This window comes from Adiantum capillus-veneris, chromosome 4, assembly GCF_014529385.1.
Source record: "Adiantum capillus-veneris isolate H3 chromosome 4, ASM1452938v2, whole genome shotgun sequence".
Taxonomy (NCBI): Eukaryota; Viridiplantae; Streptophyta; class Polypodiopsida; order Polypodiales; family Pteridaceae; genus Adiantum; species Adiantum capillus-veneris.
Window position 1 is genome coordinate 80653342 of NC_140934.1, and position 19625 is coordinate 80672966.

Consider the following 19625-nt stretch of genomic DNA (forward strand, 5'->3'; position numbering starts at 1 on the left):
AGCACTTGTTCCTTTCGCTGCAAAAACTGCAAACAAACAATCAGTATTGCAACTGGCGGACAAAGGAAAGCAGCCCTTACAAGCACCCATTGTCCAACAATGGATTTCAAAGAGACATACAAGGCAGGAAGAGTAAGTCATTAGGGCAAATACTCTTGTCCACAATGGGAGTTTGATGAATCATAAGCCAAAGGACAAAAGTCACAAAAGTGCACCCCAACGAAACCCATATATTCCGTACAACAAAGCTAACAAGCATATTTGGATCAGGAAGGATCAAGTTGCCAAGGATGAGCAACAAGATATTATAGATAGCTCTCCAAGATATTATAGATAGCTCTCCAATGACATCTACTACAAACAGGAAGCTGAAAGCAAACTCTTGCCTAAGACAGATATGGGTACCAAAGAAGTTACTTAGGGATCAAAGCCAGCATACAAGAATCTGGATTCAAAAGCAACAACCTCGAGAACTACCAGTACATAACTTCAACAAAAAAACAAAGACATGTTCCAGTCAATCAATACCCAAAGTTCAGATTTAGAAACCTAAACAAAGAACAGTCACAGATACAAAGACAATGGGCAGCCTAACTTCACAAACTCTTTTGACTATCAAAGAAAGTGCAAGGATACTGGAAAGTTTATTGTTCCGACGACCTCACCAGGAGCATACTTCCATATGAAGCATCAACATCGAATGCCAATAAGCATTACGCTTCTACCTTCCTCTTGCACAGCATTAATTTTTCCATACATTGCTTGAGTATGCATATAGGGCCACATTACATGGCCAGCATTAGCACTTTCTTGAGTCCCATAAACAGCACATGCCCGTGGGCACTACACTATCGTCTAGGAGGACTTCGACTAAGAAGGGGGGAGGCATTGGCATTTCAATGCAAAACCAACACGCTACAAGTGTTAAAAAAGGGGCATTGTATTTCATAATTTTATGGGTTTTTGCATTTGATTGCAATTATTTTGATAAACCCAAGTAGATATGCCCTTAATTATTGTGTGATAACAGATGACAGAGGACAAACACCAAGATGAGCCTTGAGATGTGTGTATATATGTAAAAATCATAGTTTTCATGCAAAAGAAGTGAGAAAACGGAGCAATCTGGTCAAAAATACCACATATAGATGTATATAGTGGTTTATTATACTATTATCTAATTATCTTGATTTTTAAATTATTTTTGGGTCAAGTTAGATATTTTCCTTTATTTTTTATTATTTTTCAAAAAAAACAACCAAAAAAATAGAAAAAGTAGATGAAATGGTGACATGGGAACAAAAGAAAAATATGGGAGTGATCAATAAGTGAATGACAGCTTATGGTGAAGATGGGGTGCAAATATGAGAAAAGTTGTGGAAAGCCAATTTGGCCGGTTTTTGAACTAAATGATAAATTTTTCAAAAACAGAGCAACCAGAGTCCAAATGAAGAAATTTTTTAGCCTAAAGTACATTTCACAATAAGATAGGGGCACGTGTCAAATTTGGAAAAAAGTGGTCACCTAGGGAACCCCGATATAAGTGTCTTTGGGCCCACTTAGTAGCTCATTTTCACTATTACAAGTGAGAGAGAGCTTGAGAGGCCTAGAGCGCTCGGATCTTCTACGACTCCGTACGATGCACATGGCACACCAGTTGGCGCCAAATATGAGAGGTAGACTCGTTACCATGAACTTTTCTTGTTCTACACTCTCTTTGTCGCGAAAAACTTCAAAAAACGGCAATGTGGCTTCGTAGGGGGGAAGAAACTGAAATGGGGCCGTAACGCATCAACCACCCAGCTGGTAGCTACAAGACTTGACAGGGGGTTAAACCTAACCTAAAAGAACACATATATGACCTCCAATGCGGGTTTAGGTCAACCGAAAAACCCCTAACGTCTTCGGGCACGACAGAGACTGATCGGGAAGGAATCACAAAACGACACGAAACTTCATGAGGAGGTATGTCTCAAGCATGTCTATAAGCCAAGTTAGCCTCTCCTGAATTGATCATCAAAAAGTGGTCCAAAACATCGAGTAAGGCTTCAGAACCGCAAAGCGTCATTTGTGCCTCACGGCCAAGCTAGGTGTTCTTTTGCCACCAACTTCACAAGCGTCATTGACATATATCAACAACCAACATGTAAGGTCAAACATCAAGAAAAGTTTTCCCCAATTGTCTCCTCAGCAAAAGAAGCTTTTTGGAGCGACAAATTGCCAGAAGGGGTATCTGGGAGTTCAATTGATACATCAAAGCCGTGGAAGGGTGCCCCACAGCATCCACATACAGGGGAATTAAACATCAAGAAGAATCTTTGCGGGAACACGTTCGAGAGGGGGAAGGGGGACGACACCCGGCATGACCAGAAGTGTCTCTCTATAGCCCAGGGTCAACACAACACCCCAATCCACTCGAAAACACCTTCACAAACACGACCTGCACACAATTCGGCTCCATCGGCATACTTACCAAGCGCACACACGCTTTCCAAAACCACGAATGAGCTTTCGCACTTCGCCGCACTTTGCTCTACCTCCCTCTGCACACACACACTCTCTCTCTCTCTCTCTCTCTCTCTCTCTCTCTCTCTCTCTCTCTCTCTCTCTCTCTCTCTCTCTCTCTCTCTCTCTCTCTCTCTCTCTCTCTCTCTCTCTCTCTCTCTCTCTCTCTCTCTCTCTCTCTCTCTCTCTCTCTCTCTCTCTCTCTCTCTCTGTGGGCAAAAGGCCAACGGTCCGGACGCACATGTGCTCCAAGGGCACCGCGGCTAGCACCAGACGAGACGGGGAAGAGAAAAGGGGAAGGGGGGAGCGACACAATGCCAAAGACAAAGAGGGTTGCCCATTGATAGCTCCAAAAAACCCTTACACAGCTCAAACGAGCTCTCTCTCACACTCTTGCCTGCTCCTCTTGAGCGCACAGACCAAAAAAAACCAAAAGCCCCCCATTACAAAAAGTTTTGCCCCTTTACTGGGCCCGTTTTTGAGTTTTGTAGGCATTTTTCATGGTAGGCCGACATGTGGCACTCCCCTTGGGAGGATTGACCTTGCTTTGACCAATTTGAACACATCCCGAGGCCTCACTTGCACACACACATGTAGGAGCCCTTTAGGAAGCAACCACGGCGCCGTCGTTGCTCCCAAGGGCGAGCTTGCCTTCAAAAATAGTTGGGCGGAAGGCCCCGAGGTCCACACAGTGGGAAACGGCCCCAGCCCCCTCAGCATGTCACGTCATCACCTTCCCCGCGTGGGCGGAGCTGCCCAAAACCACCGCACCGCCGCCTGCAGCACCACCACAACAACGCCATGCGCAGACGCCATGGCCACGAGCTCCCAAGGAGCCTCTCTCTCCCTTTGTGACACTATGAGGGCCTTACGGCCCAGCTCACATACTTCGGCCCCATGGCTTTTTTCTGTGCATGTGGGGTTTCTACCCGCCACGTGGCGGTCACTGGTTAAGCAACCTTCAAGCCTTCACCAAACTCACCATTTAAACTGAAAAAAAACCTCATTTTCACTTGCATTGAGTACTCTACTTTGCCTTGCCCAATTGGCCTATGCACAGACCTTGGAGCCCAATCACCAGTCCACCTCGTCCACTTTCAAACCCCCTACCTCCGGCCCCATTTTGGGATTTTCAATGCCATCATTCGAGGCAGCAAAGAAAAGTCAAAAAGCATCTGCAAACCTCCCACTGATATTACCTCCCGACTTCGTCCTGCCACGCCTGACTGCCCGAGTGTCCGTTTGACACGCCGTCAATTTGTGCTGACTCCACATAGTGCACACTACCACCGAGAACCTTGGAGAGGCCGTAAAACTGCCAAATGGCACACCTTCCAATGCGGTCAAGTGGGCTCAGACCCGACCCCCGAAAAATCTTCAACTGACCATAACTTGCTATCCGTAGCTCCGATCGCCAATCCGAAAAGACCGGCATGCATCACAACTCGAGCACTTCGAGTATATCAACTCACATCAGCTTTGACCAATCACATGCACCCACCCAATCCGGCGAGGATGTGCAATGCACCCCATTTCAAACTGCCATATCTTTCACATACGGGCTCTGTTTGACGAGCTGTCTGGACCTGCTCGAAAATCACACCGAGCACTACATTTTGGCACACTAAACCACCACTTCGGGTATATAGGGCCATCTCTCTGTTTGGCCATCTGCAGCAGACCGTCGGCCTAAAAAGCCGCATCAAGCATACACTTTCACTTCCACCTAGCTGTAGCCGCACTTCACAACTACACTATCACCTGGGCCCGCATCTGCTCGACCAATTAGCCCCGCTTGTGCCCATTTCTATCGTCGACAGCATTTGGCTGCACCAACGTCCTCAAGTGAAGAAATCTCTTTCGGAGACTGAAATGTTAAACAAGAGTTTCTAAGCTGAACAATTGACTTTTAAAAGTGAAAACCAGCTAGTAGGGCTTAGGGCACAATCACAAAATACCTCAAGGCATCAAAACCATTTTTTATCACTGAAGACATCATATGCGTATGATGCTCGGGGAGGTCACCTAATAAAAATGTAACCTATCACGTGAGTTCAACAGAAGGGTATTTAAAGTTCTTGAAACTAACAGAAATATATATACAGAAGGGCATTATTTTTTCAAATTTGAAAAAAAACTTACAGATTTTAAAAGAAAAGGGTATATTATATTCCTAAAAAAAATTCACGGGTAAGGGGTTTTACAAACATGTTTTGAACGCACGTGATATGGTAGTTTTACACATGGTGAACCCCCCGAGGTATGATGTCTCACAGTCAGATTTGGCACAAAAAGCACTCACATGACTTCACCAAACCATTCTGCATACCCTAAACATGGAGCACATAAGATTTCATCAGATTTGGAGCCAATTAGGGTACTCAAGACCCATAAAACAAAAAGTCTCAACCTAATTTCATTTTTTGGCTTTGGACTGATCAAAAGGGCTTCAAATCATGTGAGATTTTATACACAGCATAAATATAGCCTATATATCACATGCCTATGCTCAAAAATGCATTTTTCTAAAAATAGACATTATACACGTAAAAGTCTAATTCTGTCACAGAGGAGTGTTGCCAACATTCTGATCATCCAGTCTTATAAAGCATATCACACCTAGCCTCTACACCAAATTTGGACAAAATTGGGAATGTTTTGATCACTACTCACATCAGTTCCAAAATCAAAAGTGTCATAACCTGTTTTTATGAGCTTGAGCTCAAGAACACCTGTCCAATTTCATATGTGCACCTATCAAAGCCATATAAACATCATGGGCTACCTCTACAACAAGTCTGGGCCAAAAATTCCAAAATAGACTTTATACGCATATAATGTCTATTAGCCTTGAATTGACAGGTTGTAATGATTTTGGAAACCCTAACTCTTTGAACACATATCATGAGCTCCCAGCACACTTTAATCACAAATGGATGTGTTTTGACCTTCAATCACTCAAAAGAGCGGAATCATGTGTGATGAGACCTCTTGAAAGTCTTTGACACAATTCACAAGTTCAAATTCATATCAAAGATCATGGGCACCTTGCACAAGCCATAAACAACCTGCCTATGGAATCTCAAGTTGTTTTGCATCAGTAGACTTTATACGCATATAATGTCTAAACTAATATACAAAGGCCAAACCCCACAATTTTCAGCATAAACTTGTGCACCATGTTGTATACAAATCATGTCTTCAATTTGGACATGTTTGGGGTAGGTGATGACCACTTGGAGCACAAAATCAAAAAATCCCGGCAAAGGAAGCATTCTAGGTCCCCAACCACATGACTCATCTCCAAATAAAAATCAGAGATGATGAATGGAATTCCAATCACCAAAGGAAGCTACAGAGGAAGTCTAAGCCAAAAAACTCAATTGAGAATTTATACGCGTTGTCGGGCATTTTTTGGATGAAGATAAAGTTCCTAATCCATGCTAAAAAGCTTGCTCACTAGCCTCGAGTACATAAATGTACATAATGCTTGGAGTTTCCAGAGTGCTCTTGTGAAATTTATGGATAAAGGATTGGTTTTGCTTAGTCATTTGCAAGAGTTTTGGGTTGTTCGAACTTCTAAAAGGTGATTTTCAATGAGTATTTTCAGTTGTGCTTGATAGTCGGTGAATCGAACTCATACATCATGAGTTACATGCATTGGAAGTGGGTGGTTCCTTACTTAGAAAGTTGGTGAGGATGCATGCGAGGAAAGGAAAGTGGGCTGATTTGATAGATTTAATTAGAAAATGTGTGGCCAAGAATTTCTGGAAATAGCCGAAGTGATAAGCTCCTAGCCGCGGGCTTTACAGCGTTGCATTCGGTGCTCAGAGTCACCCGCCACACCTCCGCCAAGATTGCTCGGTGTGGGGAGCAAAACAAAAAATTTATAGGCCTAAGTGGGGAGGTGGGAGGATGGTGCCAAGTGGCAATGGAGTAATCCCACATGGGGGGGAGCAAGTGGAAATTGTAGCGTATAAGGGGGGGAGTGGGTACCCCCCAAGGTTGTATCAAAGGGAAAATTTGAGCTCTCCTGCCTTGCTAATGGGGCTCGTGGGTGTTGGGGGAGAGAGGGAGCACCCATTGTGAGTTCCTACTGCCTGGACAGGCACCTGGCCACCTTTTTGGTCCCCAGACACCTGCCCCCACCCCATTCCTTGGTCAAATAATCACCAATAGCTCATTTTTCACCCAAAAAAGGCCAAAAATTGACCAATTAAAAGGTGTCCAAAGGGGAAATTGAGTCGGCCAAGAGGAGAGAGAAAATCCATTGGGATAAGAGACCAAAAAAATCCCTTTTTAATAGTTGCAATTCCATGCACATCTTTTTTGCTTACAGAGACTAGCCTTTTTGGAGCTTTTGAGAGATACCCCAACTCAAAAGCTTGTAACTCTCTCGTCTGTTGGATACTCTACGGAGGTCTACACGACACGAGCTTCATCTTTATGGTCTCAGTTTTTTGCAATTTTAATCATGGTTTGGGTTAGGGCTGTTTCTTGCTTGACTTTACAGGTGTTCGACATAGGTGTTTTCCGTAGCTTTATGGTGTTTCCTTCTGACAGTGTGGTGTGTGCAAGGCTATAGAGGTTCTCACTTTCCTTCTTGTTTGCACAGTAACAGCGTATAATGTCTCCCTGTAGCCAAATGATAGTTTTGGGCAAAATTTTCACTTACAAAGTTTTTACTCCATTAATATTAGTCCAAAGCTCAAGTCCCATCAAGTTCTGTGGCTCTATACCCATGTTAACCCCAATATCGGAATCCAAAGCTCTATGATTGATATTTGGCTCCAAGGACAAGAGGAGAAGCCCAAATCAAATTCTTATGTCACAGGAGGATATACCATTCTAATGCCCACTTACACTTCAGGACTGAGCCATTTTTGATAGAGTAGACATCATACGCGTATGATGTCTCACTAGATTGAAAATGAACCTGGAGACTAACTATAACCCCTCTAAGCCTTCACAACATGATTATGAGAGCATCTACCTCATTTCATCCCATTTGAGCCTTATATACTCAAAACTAAGCCAGAATTTAGCTTCAAGCCTACAGGGGGTTCTAGTGGTCACAGCTTGTCCAAATAACATCCAAATTGAAATCCATGCATATACTCATAAAGTACATTATAAGAGTTGTGCACATGTGAAATATCATTCTATTTTGAGCACTTAGACATTATACGCATACAATGTCTCACAGCATAAATCTGCACTGCACCATTGTACCCAAAAGGAAATCATAACCATGTGCACTGCACCCTTAGGCCCTAATTAGCCTGTGTTTCAATTTTGAAGTCATTTGGATAGCTAGAAACTGAGAAAATGCAAGATTAGCTAACTTTCGCACTTGAAGTGCCCGCAGGATCTATGGAGGCCAATAAATCACAAGCAAAGAAGAAAAGAACGTCCATGAAGGACATTATTGCATCCAGTGATCCCTACACACTGGCAGAGGAGACACTCAAGCCAGCTAAGGCCTGGGTAGACAAGGCCACCCTAGAAAAGTAAGGATTGGTAGTATACCAAGGTACCTTCAAAGACACACAAGGCAACACGGTGGATATCCCCATGAATCCACGGGAGATGTTAGAATTTGCAAACCAGGAAGAAACCCTCAACCAACTGGAAAGAGCAAACCTCTACAACTTCTTCACAGCACCACCAGTAGGTGTGGATATTCAGAGAGTCTATGAGCTAGTCAACTCAATTCAAAAATATGGAAAGGCGGTGATCACGGCCTTGGATGGACAGAAGACAGAAACTTGGATCACTCCTCAAACCATAGCAGAGGCACTAGGGCTCCACAATAAGGGAAGCTTAGTTTGGGAAAGGAGAGACGAAGTAAAGTTCTACACCCAAAAGAAGCCTAATCAGATGTTTGAAGACCTCGTGGACCCGAGAGCCACAAAGATCTGCAAGCTCTACAACCAATACTTTCATGTGTACAGCAAGAGGCACCGAAAATACATGACTCCTCCCCATGCAGTGGCAACAACCATAACCTGGGCTCTGAAGAGCATCATGCCCAAAGAAGTGAATTACACCCAATACCTGCATGAGCAAGTGGTTGGCATGGGCATGGAAAAGCCAAAGTACATTGGAGGGGGAGAAACACTGACGAAGATTGCATATGAAGCTATCGGCGCTAGAGGATAGTGGCCAGGGCCACCAACATAGAATGAGTGGTTTAAGTTAAAGCCAGATACAGAAGAAGAGCCAGTAAGTGCATGGCTCCCCAAGTCACCACAAGACTACGAAGAAGGTTAGAAATAGTGCCAGAAGAAGAGCCCGTGGAACCACCGAAGAAGAAAGGAAAAATGGCAATGACCAGAGAAACAAGACCCAAGGAAACACACAGCCAAAAAGCAGCTCGGATAGAGCGACTATTTGAGCAATTCAGATCCACCTTCATCACCAGGCTCTTGCACTCCTCCTCTAAGTCCAAAACCCTCAACACCCAAACCACAATCCTCACCAAAAGGAATAGAAGATACAGCACCTGCACCTAGGGACAAGGAGAAAGAAGAAAGAAATACCTATGAAGACCTCATTCAAGCTGGGTACATAATGACAGAGGCTTCAATAGTAGTTTACGGAACTCCTATTCCGCCATGGGCTGTAAAAGAGGAACAAGAGAGACAAGAGTTCTCTATGGGCGAGGAAAGGGCTGATAGATCTGAAGAACCAAAGATAGATCAAGAATCGCAAAGATGAGCTCTAGAAAGATACTCCCCACAACCTGGAGTGCCAAGGTTGGTTCACATCCATCAAGCGCCTCAAGAGACCATTTGCCAATCCGTGGAGAGTACCACCAACAGGGGTAATGATAAGTATGGGACATCAGGTTCCATTTGCTAGCCATATCAATAGGCCAACAGCTAGAAACTTGGTAGCAGAGAATGAAGTTGACATAAGAGCCGCATATCAGATATTGGACAGAGTCAGAACGCGGTCTCTAACCATTGCTGAAGAAAATAGTATGTTGCGTACTAGAGAGGATAATATGCAAATGGAACATGATAACCTGTCAAGCATAGTACAAGTTACCCATCTGAAAGTTGAGGAAGCCAAAAAGGAGCTTGCTACTCTCACTACAACACCAACGAGGCTGAGAGCGAACGAGATACTCTAACACTAGAAATGGTAGAGGTCTCGAGAGAAGTCAAGACTCTCCAAGAAGAAAAAGAAAGGGTGGAAGACGAGCTGGAGGCAGCCAAAGATGAAGTGTTGGTGTTGAATGAAAAATTAGAGCTTCAAGACTTGACAATAAAGAGATTAAGGGCAACTCCAAGGGTTGTGCAAGCAAGTGCAAGGGCAGATAATCAAGCTATGCAAGCCTTGGAAGCACAAATCACCACCGTGCAAAAGGAATTACAGTTGGAGCAAAGACAACGAATGCATATGGAAGAAGGATCTCTAGCTACGGAGGAAAAACTGAAAGTTGAACACAAAGCGTTTAAGAAAGAACATAAAGAACTCCAACAGAACCTGGCTACACTGCAAGAAATGTTGGTTAACCTGGCAGACAAAGCTAGTAAACGAGATACGTTGGCCCAACAACAGATCACAAAATTACAAAGAGAGATAGCCGAATCAAGGACACAAGAATCGAAACCAGGGCCCAGTGAAACAAGGATAAACGCCGCCAATGGAAATTCCTGAGGGTGCAGAAGATATGTAGCACCAAGAAGAACAATTAGAGACACAAGCAGAAGAAGGACAATCATTGATCGTAGAGGAGGAGACAGACCTCCAGATTTTGATAGAAAATGCCACAGCAAAATACCATAAGGTAGCCCTGGAATGGGAAACAAGAATGCTACATTTTGTAGGAGTCCAAGGGCTGGCCACGAATGTGCTTAGGGAGGAATGGATGCAACCCACACTCCCATATCCTCTCCTAAAGTATGAAGTAATAGTGATCAAGGAGAGAGTCAAAGCAAAAGCTATAGAGCCAGTATATGATGGAGATGTCAAGAATACAGAGGATGTAGCAAAAATAGTGGACTCCTAACCAAGATGGAGAAAAGCCTGGCTCCTAAAGTACCGAGGATTTTTGAAATACTTGGTGGAGGTTCCAAACTGGCTTAATTACCCCTCTTTTCCACCACCCAAGGAAGGAGAGAGAATAAGTGTCTCTTATATGGTGAAAATCCTAAAGGGCACCATTAATGCTTTCACTGGCTCTCCTGACTTAACGTGTGTAATGATCAAAAAAATGTGCAAAACCTTGTTGGCTTGCATTGAAGTGTTCACGCCTCCCAAAGCTACATACTCAACACTCCTGTCAATGGGCGACATTATCACCGCATGACATATGATTTGTCAAAACAGCCATCTCCAAAGGTCTTACATCTACTATATCAAAGAATCATGTTTTTGCCCAGCTATCACATGCAAGCTTTTGAGGAAGCCTTCTACACCGGATTCTTCACATACGATAGCAAAATATTCGGCCCCACTGTCACTTTAGGGAATATAAGGTACGAATCATACCTGAAGTTGCTAAAGCCACAAGGATTCCATTGAGAGCAGGACAAATTTTACCTGAAGCAGAAGAGTAAGACCCGTCATGTCAGGGATGACATGGACGCGGAAGGGGGGAGTGTTGACGGTGAAACACAGAAGAAGTTTTTCAACTTGTTGTATCATTATTTTGAAAACAAAATGACACTTTTGTAATATTTGAGCAGCCAATAGACTTGGTGGGAATAGGCCTCTAAGGAGGAATGTATATAATTTAAATTTTGTAACCCTAAGCCCAACTTTTGAATTTATCAATTTCGTGTTTCATTGTGCGCTGTGTCTGAGAGAGAGAGAGAGAGAGAGAGAGAGAGAGAGAGAGAGAGAGAGAGAGAGAGAGAGAGAGAGAGAGAGAGAGAGAGAGAGAGAGAGAGAGAGAGTGTGTGTGAGAGTGAGTGAATGATTTCTTCTCTTCCCTACGCACTCTACGGAAGGTCCATTGCAAAAGCGACACTGCCAACGTGTTAGCAACAGTGAGGACTTCTATCCAACGCCAAGAGTGTGATTCCGACGACGTCATGAAGCGAGCTCCTACAAGCTTCCGGGTGAGTTTTCTTGCAAATCAGGTATCCGTTTGGTGAGTTCTTTGTACCTATGGGTTCAGGAGAGTAGAGCTACACGCTAGGACCATGTGCAACAAAAAATGGTAACCTTTATTTTGATGCATGTCTTTATACACGATTGTCGCAAGAGGTAGTTAGAGGATGGATACCAAGTCATAGTCCATAGGATATTGATATTGTGATAAGGAGAGTATATCCTGTGAGTTTCGTGACATTTCGAATGCATTTGGTCTAGTTTCAGATAGCATGAGAATCGTAGGTTGGATTGCTTTCACTAGTGCATAAGAACGCTTAGGTTTGATTTCCTTGATTAGGGATTGTCTTAGAAGGTCGAGAAGGTGCTTGACACCCATCTTCTTGTTTCCACGTGCCTACGGGTTAAGCTTCACCCTTGGCAGACATAGAGTTGTTTGTTCTATTCTCGCTATGCTAGCGTCCGCTCGCGGTGTATCCGCCAACAGGTATGAATGTGAGTTCAATCTGTGAGGACGGGGGGACATAAATTTGTGACAGGGGGACATAAATCGCGATCCATGTACCCTTGTGTCAAATTGCACTGAAACTTGATACACACATCCCTCACAGTCCCTTGATCCCTTCTATGTGGTTTTTATTTGATTTGGATCACTTTGGGTCACCCAAAAGTCATGTTTGGCGCTTTTTGGACTTGGAGTACTTTTGCCCTCTTTTGACCCACTTCTTGGATTTTTTTGTCTATTTTTCTTTTGGATATTTTATTTGTATAGGTCTTTGCTACAAGTCTATATGGTCTCTGTCCAAAAAATCAGAAAGGGGACATGGATCGCGATGCATGTTCCATCAAATCTTGACCCCAAATTTGGCTTGATGTTTGCCTACAGTATGAGTAGTCTACTCCACCACTTATTTTTGGATTTGGAAAACTTTTTTGTGATCAAAAGCAAATTTTTGTGTCTGCCTTGTGGTTTTTGACTAGCAACTGGTCTTTTGATGATTTGGTCAACTTTTTGGAGTTTTTGCTATGGTGCGCTTTGCAAAAGTTATCCCAAATGTTGGCAACTAGCTACTCATTGCTTAGCTCCAGATGATCAAAGGGGACATGGATTGCGATCCATGTTTGACCACATTTGAACATGAAATTTGGTCATTTGTATGCTGGCACCTTGTAGATGTTAGATTTTCAATTATTTTTGGATTTGGATATCAAAAAGTCAGAAAGGCCCAAATTTTGGTCAATTTTCAAAGTTTTTGTGCCTTTTGCCCCAACTCTTGATTTGATTGAGTTTTTTGTGTCAATTTCTCACCAAAAGTATATATTCAGTGATCTGGAACCACAATGGACCCAATGATATCAGTTTCTGGTTAACTTGAGTTTGTTTTTATCTCAAAAAATTATGTTGGGTTCCTTAAATGATTTTACACTTCATAATGGATATTTCTTGAACTTTTTACACCTTTATGTCCATCCCCCATTCCACAGAGGCTTCTTGGGTTGTTAAAATGCACTCTTAGAGTAGTTATTAAATCATTTTGTTCCCAAACAAATCGGGTGAAACCCCCAAACCAAGTCTTAGTGGGTTGTGGATGTTCCAAGGCTTTTTTGATACTTTATCTAAATTCTTGCATTTGCAATTACTCCTTAGCCCATTTTAGGTCAAATATGGACACTCTCTCTCTCTCTAGGCCAAAGAGCAAAAATTAATCATCCAACCTTAGATTTTCATTTTGATAATGTTAAAACATCTTAAAGTGGCCATAAGAAAATTCTATTACTGTTAGAGTAGTTTTGGACGTACCAAAAATCAATTATAGTGACATATTGTCTGAGAAATGTATCCACCATATCCTTGCTGCATTATTTATCCTCACCACCAAAATTAGGAGGCTTCATGCTCTTGAGAAATTCTTCCACCTATTTTGAAGGTCTAAAGATGGCAACAAATAAGGCTCTTCAAAGTATCACACCCTTTGACATGTTTCACTACAAGAGTAGCTATTAAAGCTATGTTGCAAGTTGCGGATCCATGCTAGGGTCTATTGACTCATAAAATTGACTATAAGATCTATAAGGAGTGATGAAATTTTCACTCAATGCAATAATTTGGTTCTGTAATGCATCTTTGCATGCCTCTAATGCTTTAAAATCTTTCCTTTTGACTAAATCATTCTCCACATCATTAGTATCATGCTCTGTGCTCGACATGCACATGTCACGAGGAGGATTAATGTACTCAAGTGTATCTGAGCTATGATCAAAGTCAAATTGATAGTAGACAATATTTTTTTGAAGCCATGATGCACGGTGCATTGTTGAAAAAGAAAGAATTACCTCACTAATTTTCTCCGTGAGCAATCTGAGATGACCCAAGCTTGTGTTGAAGCTAGCAGAATGAGCACTACAAGAGGTTGTGTGCTCTTGTGATGCTTTTAGCGACGGAAATACATTAAGTTTTTATAACCCCCAGCGTCGCTAAGAGCGTCGATACGAGAACGTCGCTATAACAGTCGCTATAAGCGTCGCTATAATCATCGCTATATAGCGATGTCTATAGCGACGCTTATAGCGACGTTTGCAGGCCATCTATAGCGACGTTCATAGCGACGCTGCAAAACCTTATATAGCGATGCCCGAGAGGAAAAAAATTTGGTGGCAGGGCATTCACCCATCAACCATATTGAATGTTTCATTAATTGATTCACCTTTGAAAAAAAATGCAAAGGTAGATATAGACCCAAGATAGTCACCCACAAGACAATATAACCATTAACTCCATCATCCATAGTACGTATTGTTTGCAAAATAAAGATACAAAACTGGAAAGCATGAATTGATGAAAGTAAATCAATGACAATTGTACACATAGGCAAAATCACTTGATTGTTAAACTTTGCAAATGTAATAGTTACAAACCATTGTCATTATTGAAAAAATATACATGGTTTTCAAAAAAACGTATAAAAGTCATCTCATGATACATAAGCTATGACAAAAAGAAACTAATGCTATCTAGCTACGGCTAAACTGACATCGTCTAGTCAGACGTCTCATCGCGTTCAAGTGGCGTATCTGTCAGATTCTGCAAAAAAAAATAATAAGACAGCTTTTTGTAAGTATAAACATATAGCGACGTTGGGATGGGGAAATGGGAACACACACAATACACAAACTCGATGCCTCTCTATAGCCCAGCACGTATCCAACACCCCTACCCACACAGAATCACACACATGCACATTTCTGCCAATCTTCTATGCACCGACTCGCTTATGACCGACACCAGCTATATACAATCACGTTCATCAACTTTGCAATGCACGATAAGCTCGCCCAACCTCTCTCTATGCACACACATACAAAAGGCCCGGAGCCACCGCTACCACTGGCGAGAAGCACAAGATGAGATAAACGAGAAGGTGACAGCCAACTACCAGATAACTCAGCCAAACTGTAAACTTTGTTATGCATAGTAAACAAACAAAACTCTAACACAATCTTGATCATTGTGGATTTCGTGGATTGGTGCAATTGGATATCTCTCACACATGGTCGTCCCTTCGCATGGCTAAGGCTCTTGACGGCTTCTCCTTCACACACTTGGCAACCCTTGGCTTCCCTTCGATCTTTGCAAACAACCCGCTAACTGCCCTCGTTGTTCGGGCGACCCTCCTCTAGAGGCCTCCTTCTCTCTCCTCTTCTCATGTTGGCTCCCCAGTCTCTCTGTAACGCAGCCCTGCATAACCAGCCCCTCGGTTCTCTTCCTCTTGCGCTGACCTGCAGCCGGTTCATCCTTGCCACCTCAACTGGCGGCCTCCTTTTGCAACCCCTGCCTCACCACCTGATGATGACCCCGATCCTGTAAACCACCTCCTGTGCTCAAGACCCCGGCACCTCTGATGGCGTCCCTCTCGGCCTCAGCACCTCTCCTTCTCAACTGGCCACCCTGCAGCCCCCGCCAACTCCTTGCTTTTTGCTCCAGGCCCCTCTCGATGGCCTCTGGTTCCTCTCATGCAAGGGGCCGGCCCCCCTCAACAGCCCCCATCATGCTTACCCAGTGGTGCAACCCCCTCCAGCTCGTCTCATGCAACCCCCCATCTGCCTCTTCTTTCCCATCCAGAAGGCGCCCTTCAACCCCATGCAATCCAGGCGACAGCAGCTCGTTTTTTTTTTTTTTAAAGCATGGCTTTCTTTTTTTTTAAAATTTATTCATTCGACTTGGGCCGCCTTCCCATGGCCCGTGCAGTGCTAGCTTCAGCTCGCCTTAAATAACTATAATTGTACCTCATGTCACATCTTTGAATGCCTCCTTCAAACTCAAGCATCGATCTCTTTGATAATTCGTCCTTATTTTGAAGCCATAGTCGTCAACCATAACGGCCAATCGAGAGTTAATAGGCATTGGTCTCCAAACGCCTAGAGAGCCTTGAACTCGCCAAACCCGAGGAAGTACTTTTGCATACATCATGGTACTATGGGATGAAGATATACATCAACCTGTAGTATCCTCAAGCATTCCAATTAGCAAATCTTTTGAACCACATTTGACCTGTTATATGCCACATTTGGCATACACATCACTATGTGACCTATTCCCGGTTGCACTTGGTAGTTGTCCAGGCCCTCTACTGTCACACTGTCTGCTGCCCTTTGCCTGCTGCTAGCATTCTCCATGGTCTGACACATCTTGGGTGCACCATCATTGCCCGACCCCTTTTTGAGCATTCATGCTCAACCGTAGTATTATTTAGATAGGATATCAGTGCATAAGAAGAAAACTGATAGATATTATTTACATAAGAATTAGATAGAGAGAGAGAGATATTCATCTACTGGAGAGCCCACCCGGGACAAATGGAAAGCCGCTGGCTTCCCCAATTGTAATGAAGCTTCCACCAGGATCAAAAATATAGCTTTGATCATCGTCATCCATCTGTAAAACATAGGCAAGTATTCCTTGCTTTGCACCTGTAACTTTGTCAGCCAACCAGTCTTGTAGAACTTCATAGCACCACCCTTCAAAAAATTGTATACATGGACCATTTCCACACCCAAAACAAACGTGCACACCCTGCATATCTTCTGTATCTTGTGTCTCCCAGCCAATGGCTAGAGAGCTCTCCACAACATCATTGTCTTTGAAAAACACAACCTGTAGCAAGCGACATAGTGTTGCTTGCATAACAACCTTTATCATCAGATCCATCAACAGCATGGCACCAACCTACGGCATCCGATCATCCAAAGCAAACACTGGCAAAACCTCATACGTAGGCTCTTCAAGCGGTACTGGAGCAGGCACACAACCTTGCATATCCTGTATCCTTGCCATAGCTTTAGCAACCAAAACTTGCGACTCGTCATCTACATTGAATTCCCAACCATCTTCATCAAGACATTCCTCTTCAGTCAGCATGGTCTGACCATCACAAGGCACGAGAGAGGGTTGCCCAACTCCCTGGTATTTGCAAACTGACTCTTCACCTGCAACCTGGTGTTCTTTGACCAAATTATCGACATACATAACATCATACGTCTCATACCTTGAGAAAACAAACTCCATTTCCCATGTGATGTCCGTATCCAAGGCACTGTTATAGCTCGAACATAGTTCGGCTTTCTCCACAAAACTCACCAACTTTGGCACTTCAGCTATCTTCTCCACTACTTGCTTTTCGGAAGTCACCTGGTCAAGCACATCAGGCGGTACTTGGTAGACTCCTCTCTGCAGTTGTTGAGGCCTCATAGGCCCACATGGTATCGTCCCTACTCTGTCATCACGCCTCTCCGCTGCTACCACATGTGCATCAACAAAAGGTCGGATTACCTAAATCTCTTCCCTAGCAATTGGCCTCGGCACCAATGGATTCGCCAGCACCTGCTTTGCCTTTTGATTCTTTAAAAGCTTCTTCATCCTGCTCTGTGCGTAGGCTACTGCCTCCTCGTATGTGCAAGGCCCATCCATCTCGACTTTATCTCGAACTTTGACATGCAAGCAGTCCTTAAACTTGGTCAACTTCAAAAAATCGGCCTTCTCTACAGCAGTTACCTTAACCAACTTGCTCCATATGGCCTCGAACTCCCACACGAATGCTCGAAAATCACCGTCAAGGCTTTGCTTTAGGTTGTCCATCATCTACTTCACTTCACTCCGCTGCGGGTTGACCACATAACGGCTTTGGAATGCCACTTCCAATGTACCCCAATCAAGCTTTTCTTCAGCCTGCAAGCTCTCATACCATACCTTTGCTTTGCCACGAACCAGGAGCGGGAAAGCTTGGACCACCCCTTCTTCTCTTGACAAGCCACTCTCTAGCAGAAAAAGGCCGTAGTCTTGCAGCCAAACCTCAGCATCTTCAGCACCTGTAAAAGTCGAAACACCTGACCACATCTTTCTTAGCAGCACTTGTTTTTTGAACCTGGAAACACCGCAACACCGTCTTCAACTTCACCAAGGAGCAATCAGTACCTCCTCAGTGGGGGCACTGATGGGATGGGGTAATTAAATGGGAACACACACAGTACACAAACTCGATGCCTCTCTATAGCCCAGCAGGTATCCAACACCAATACCCACACAGAATCACACACACATGCACATTTCTTCCAATCTTCTATGCACCGACTCGCTTATGACTGACACCAGCTATATACAATCACATTCATCAACTTTGCAATACACAATAAGCTCACCCAACCTCTCTCTGTGCACACACACACAAAAGGCCCGGAGCCACTGTCACCATGGGCGAGAAGCACAAAATGAGATAAACGAGAAGGTGACATCCAACTACCAGATAACTCAGCCAAACTGTAAACTCAGTTATGCATAGTAAACCAACAAAACTCTAACACAATCTTGATCATTGTGGATTTCGTGGATTGGTGCAATTGGATATCTCTCACACATGGTCGTCCCTTCGCATGGCTAAGGCTCTTGACGGCTTCTTCTTCACACACTTGGCAACCCTTGGCTTCCCTTCGATCTTTGCAAACAACCCGCTAACTACCCTCGTTGTCCGGGCGACCCTCCTCTACAGGCCTCCTTCTCTCTCCTCTTCTCATGTTGGCTCCCCAGTCTCTCTGTAACGCAGCCCTGCATAACCAGCCCCTCGGTTCTCTTCCTCTTGCGCTGACCTGCAGCCGGTTCATCCTTGCCACCTCAACTGGCGGCCTCCTTTTGCAACCCCTGCCTCACCACATGATGACCCCCCCGATCCTGTAAACCACCTCCTGTGCTCAAGACCCCGGCACCTTTTATGGCGTCCCTCTCGGCCTCAGCACCTCTCCTTCTCAACTGGCCGCCCTGCAGCCCCCGCCAACTCCTTGCTTTTTGCTCCAAGCCCCTCTCGATGGCCTTTGGTTCCTCTCATGAAAGGGGCCGGCCCCCCTCAACAGCCCCCATCATGCTTACCCAGTAGCGCAACCCCCTCCAGCTCGTCTCATGCAACCCACCATCTGCCTCTCCTTTCCCATCCAGATGGCGCCCTTCAGCCCCATGCAATCCAGGCGACCGTAGCTCGTTTTTTTTTTTTTAGCATGGCTTTTTTTTTATAAAAAAAACTTATTCTTGCAACTTGGGCCGCCTTCCCACGGCCCGTGCAGTGCTAGCTTCAGCTCGCCTTAAATAACTATAACTGTACCTCATGTCACATCTTTGAATGCCTCCTTCAAACTTGAGCATCGATCTCTTTGATAATTCGTCCTTATTTTGAAGCCACAGTCACCAACCATAATGGCCAATCGAGAGTTAATAGGCATTGGTCTCCAAACGCCTAGAGAGCCTTGAACTCGCTGAATCCGAGGAAGTACTTTTGCATACATCATGGTACTATGGGACAGAGATATACATCAACCTATAGTATCCTCAAGCATTCCAATTAGCAAAGCTTTTGAACCACATTTGACCTGTTATATGCCCCATTTGGCATACACATCACTATGGGACCTATTCCCGATTGCACTTGGTACTTGTCCAAGCCCTCTACTATCACACTGTCTGCTGCCCTTTGCCTGTTGCTGACATTCTCCATAGTCCGACACATCTTGGGTGC

General features: G+C 44.0%; 1 protein-coding gene across 1 annotated transcript; it reads right to left on the minus strand.

The window, feature by feature from the left end:
• Positions 1-15013: 15013 nt before the first annotated feature.
• On the minus strand, positions 15014-18952 carry LOC147459479 (uncharacterized). Its single transcript, XM_086510736.1, has one exon. It carries the CDS (start codon positions 17315-17317, stop codon positions 16796-16798), a length of 522 nt encoding a protein of 173 aa, XP_086366862.1. The 5' UTR covers positions 17318-18952; the 3' UTR covers positions 15014-16795.
• Positions 18953-19625: the final 673 nt, after the last annotated feature.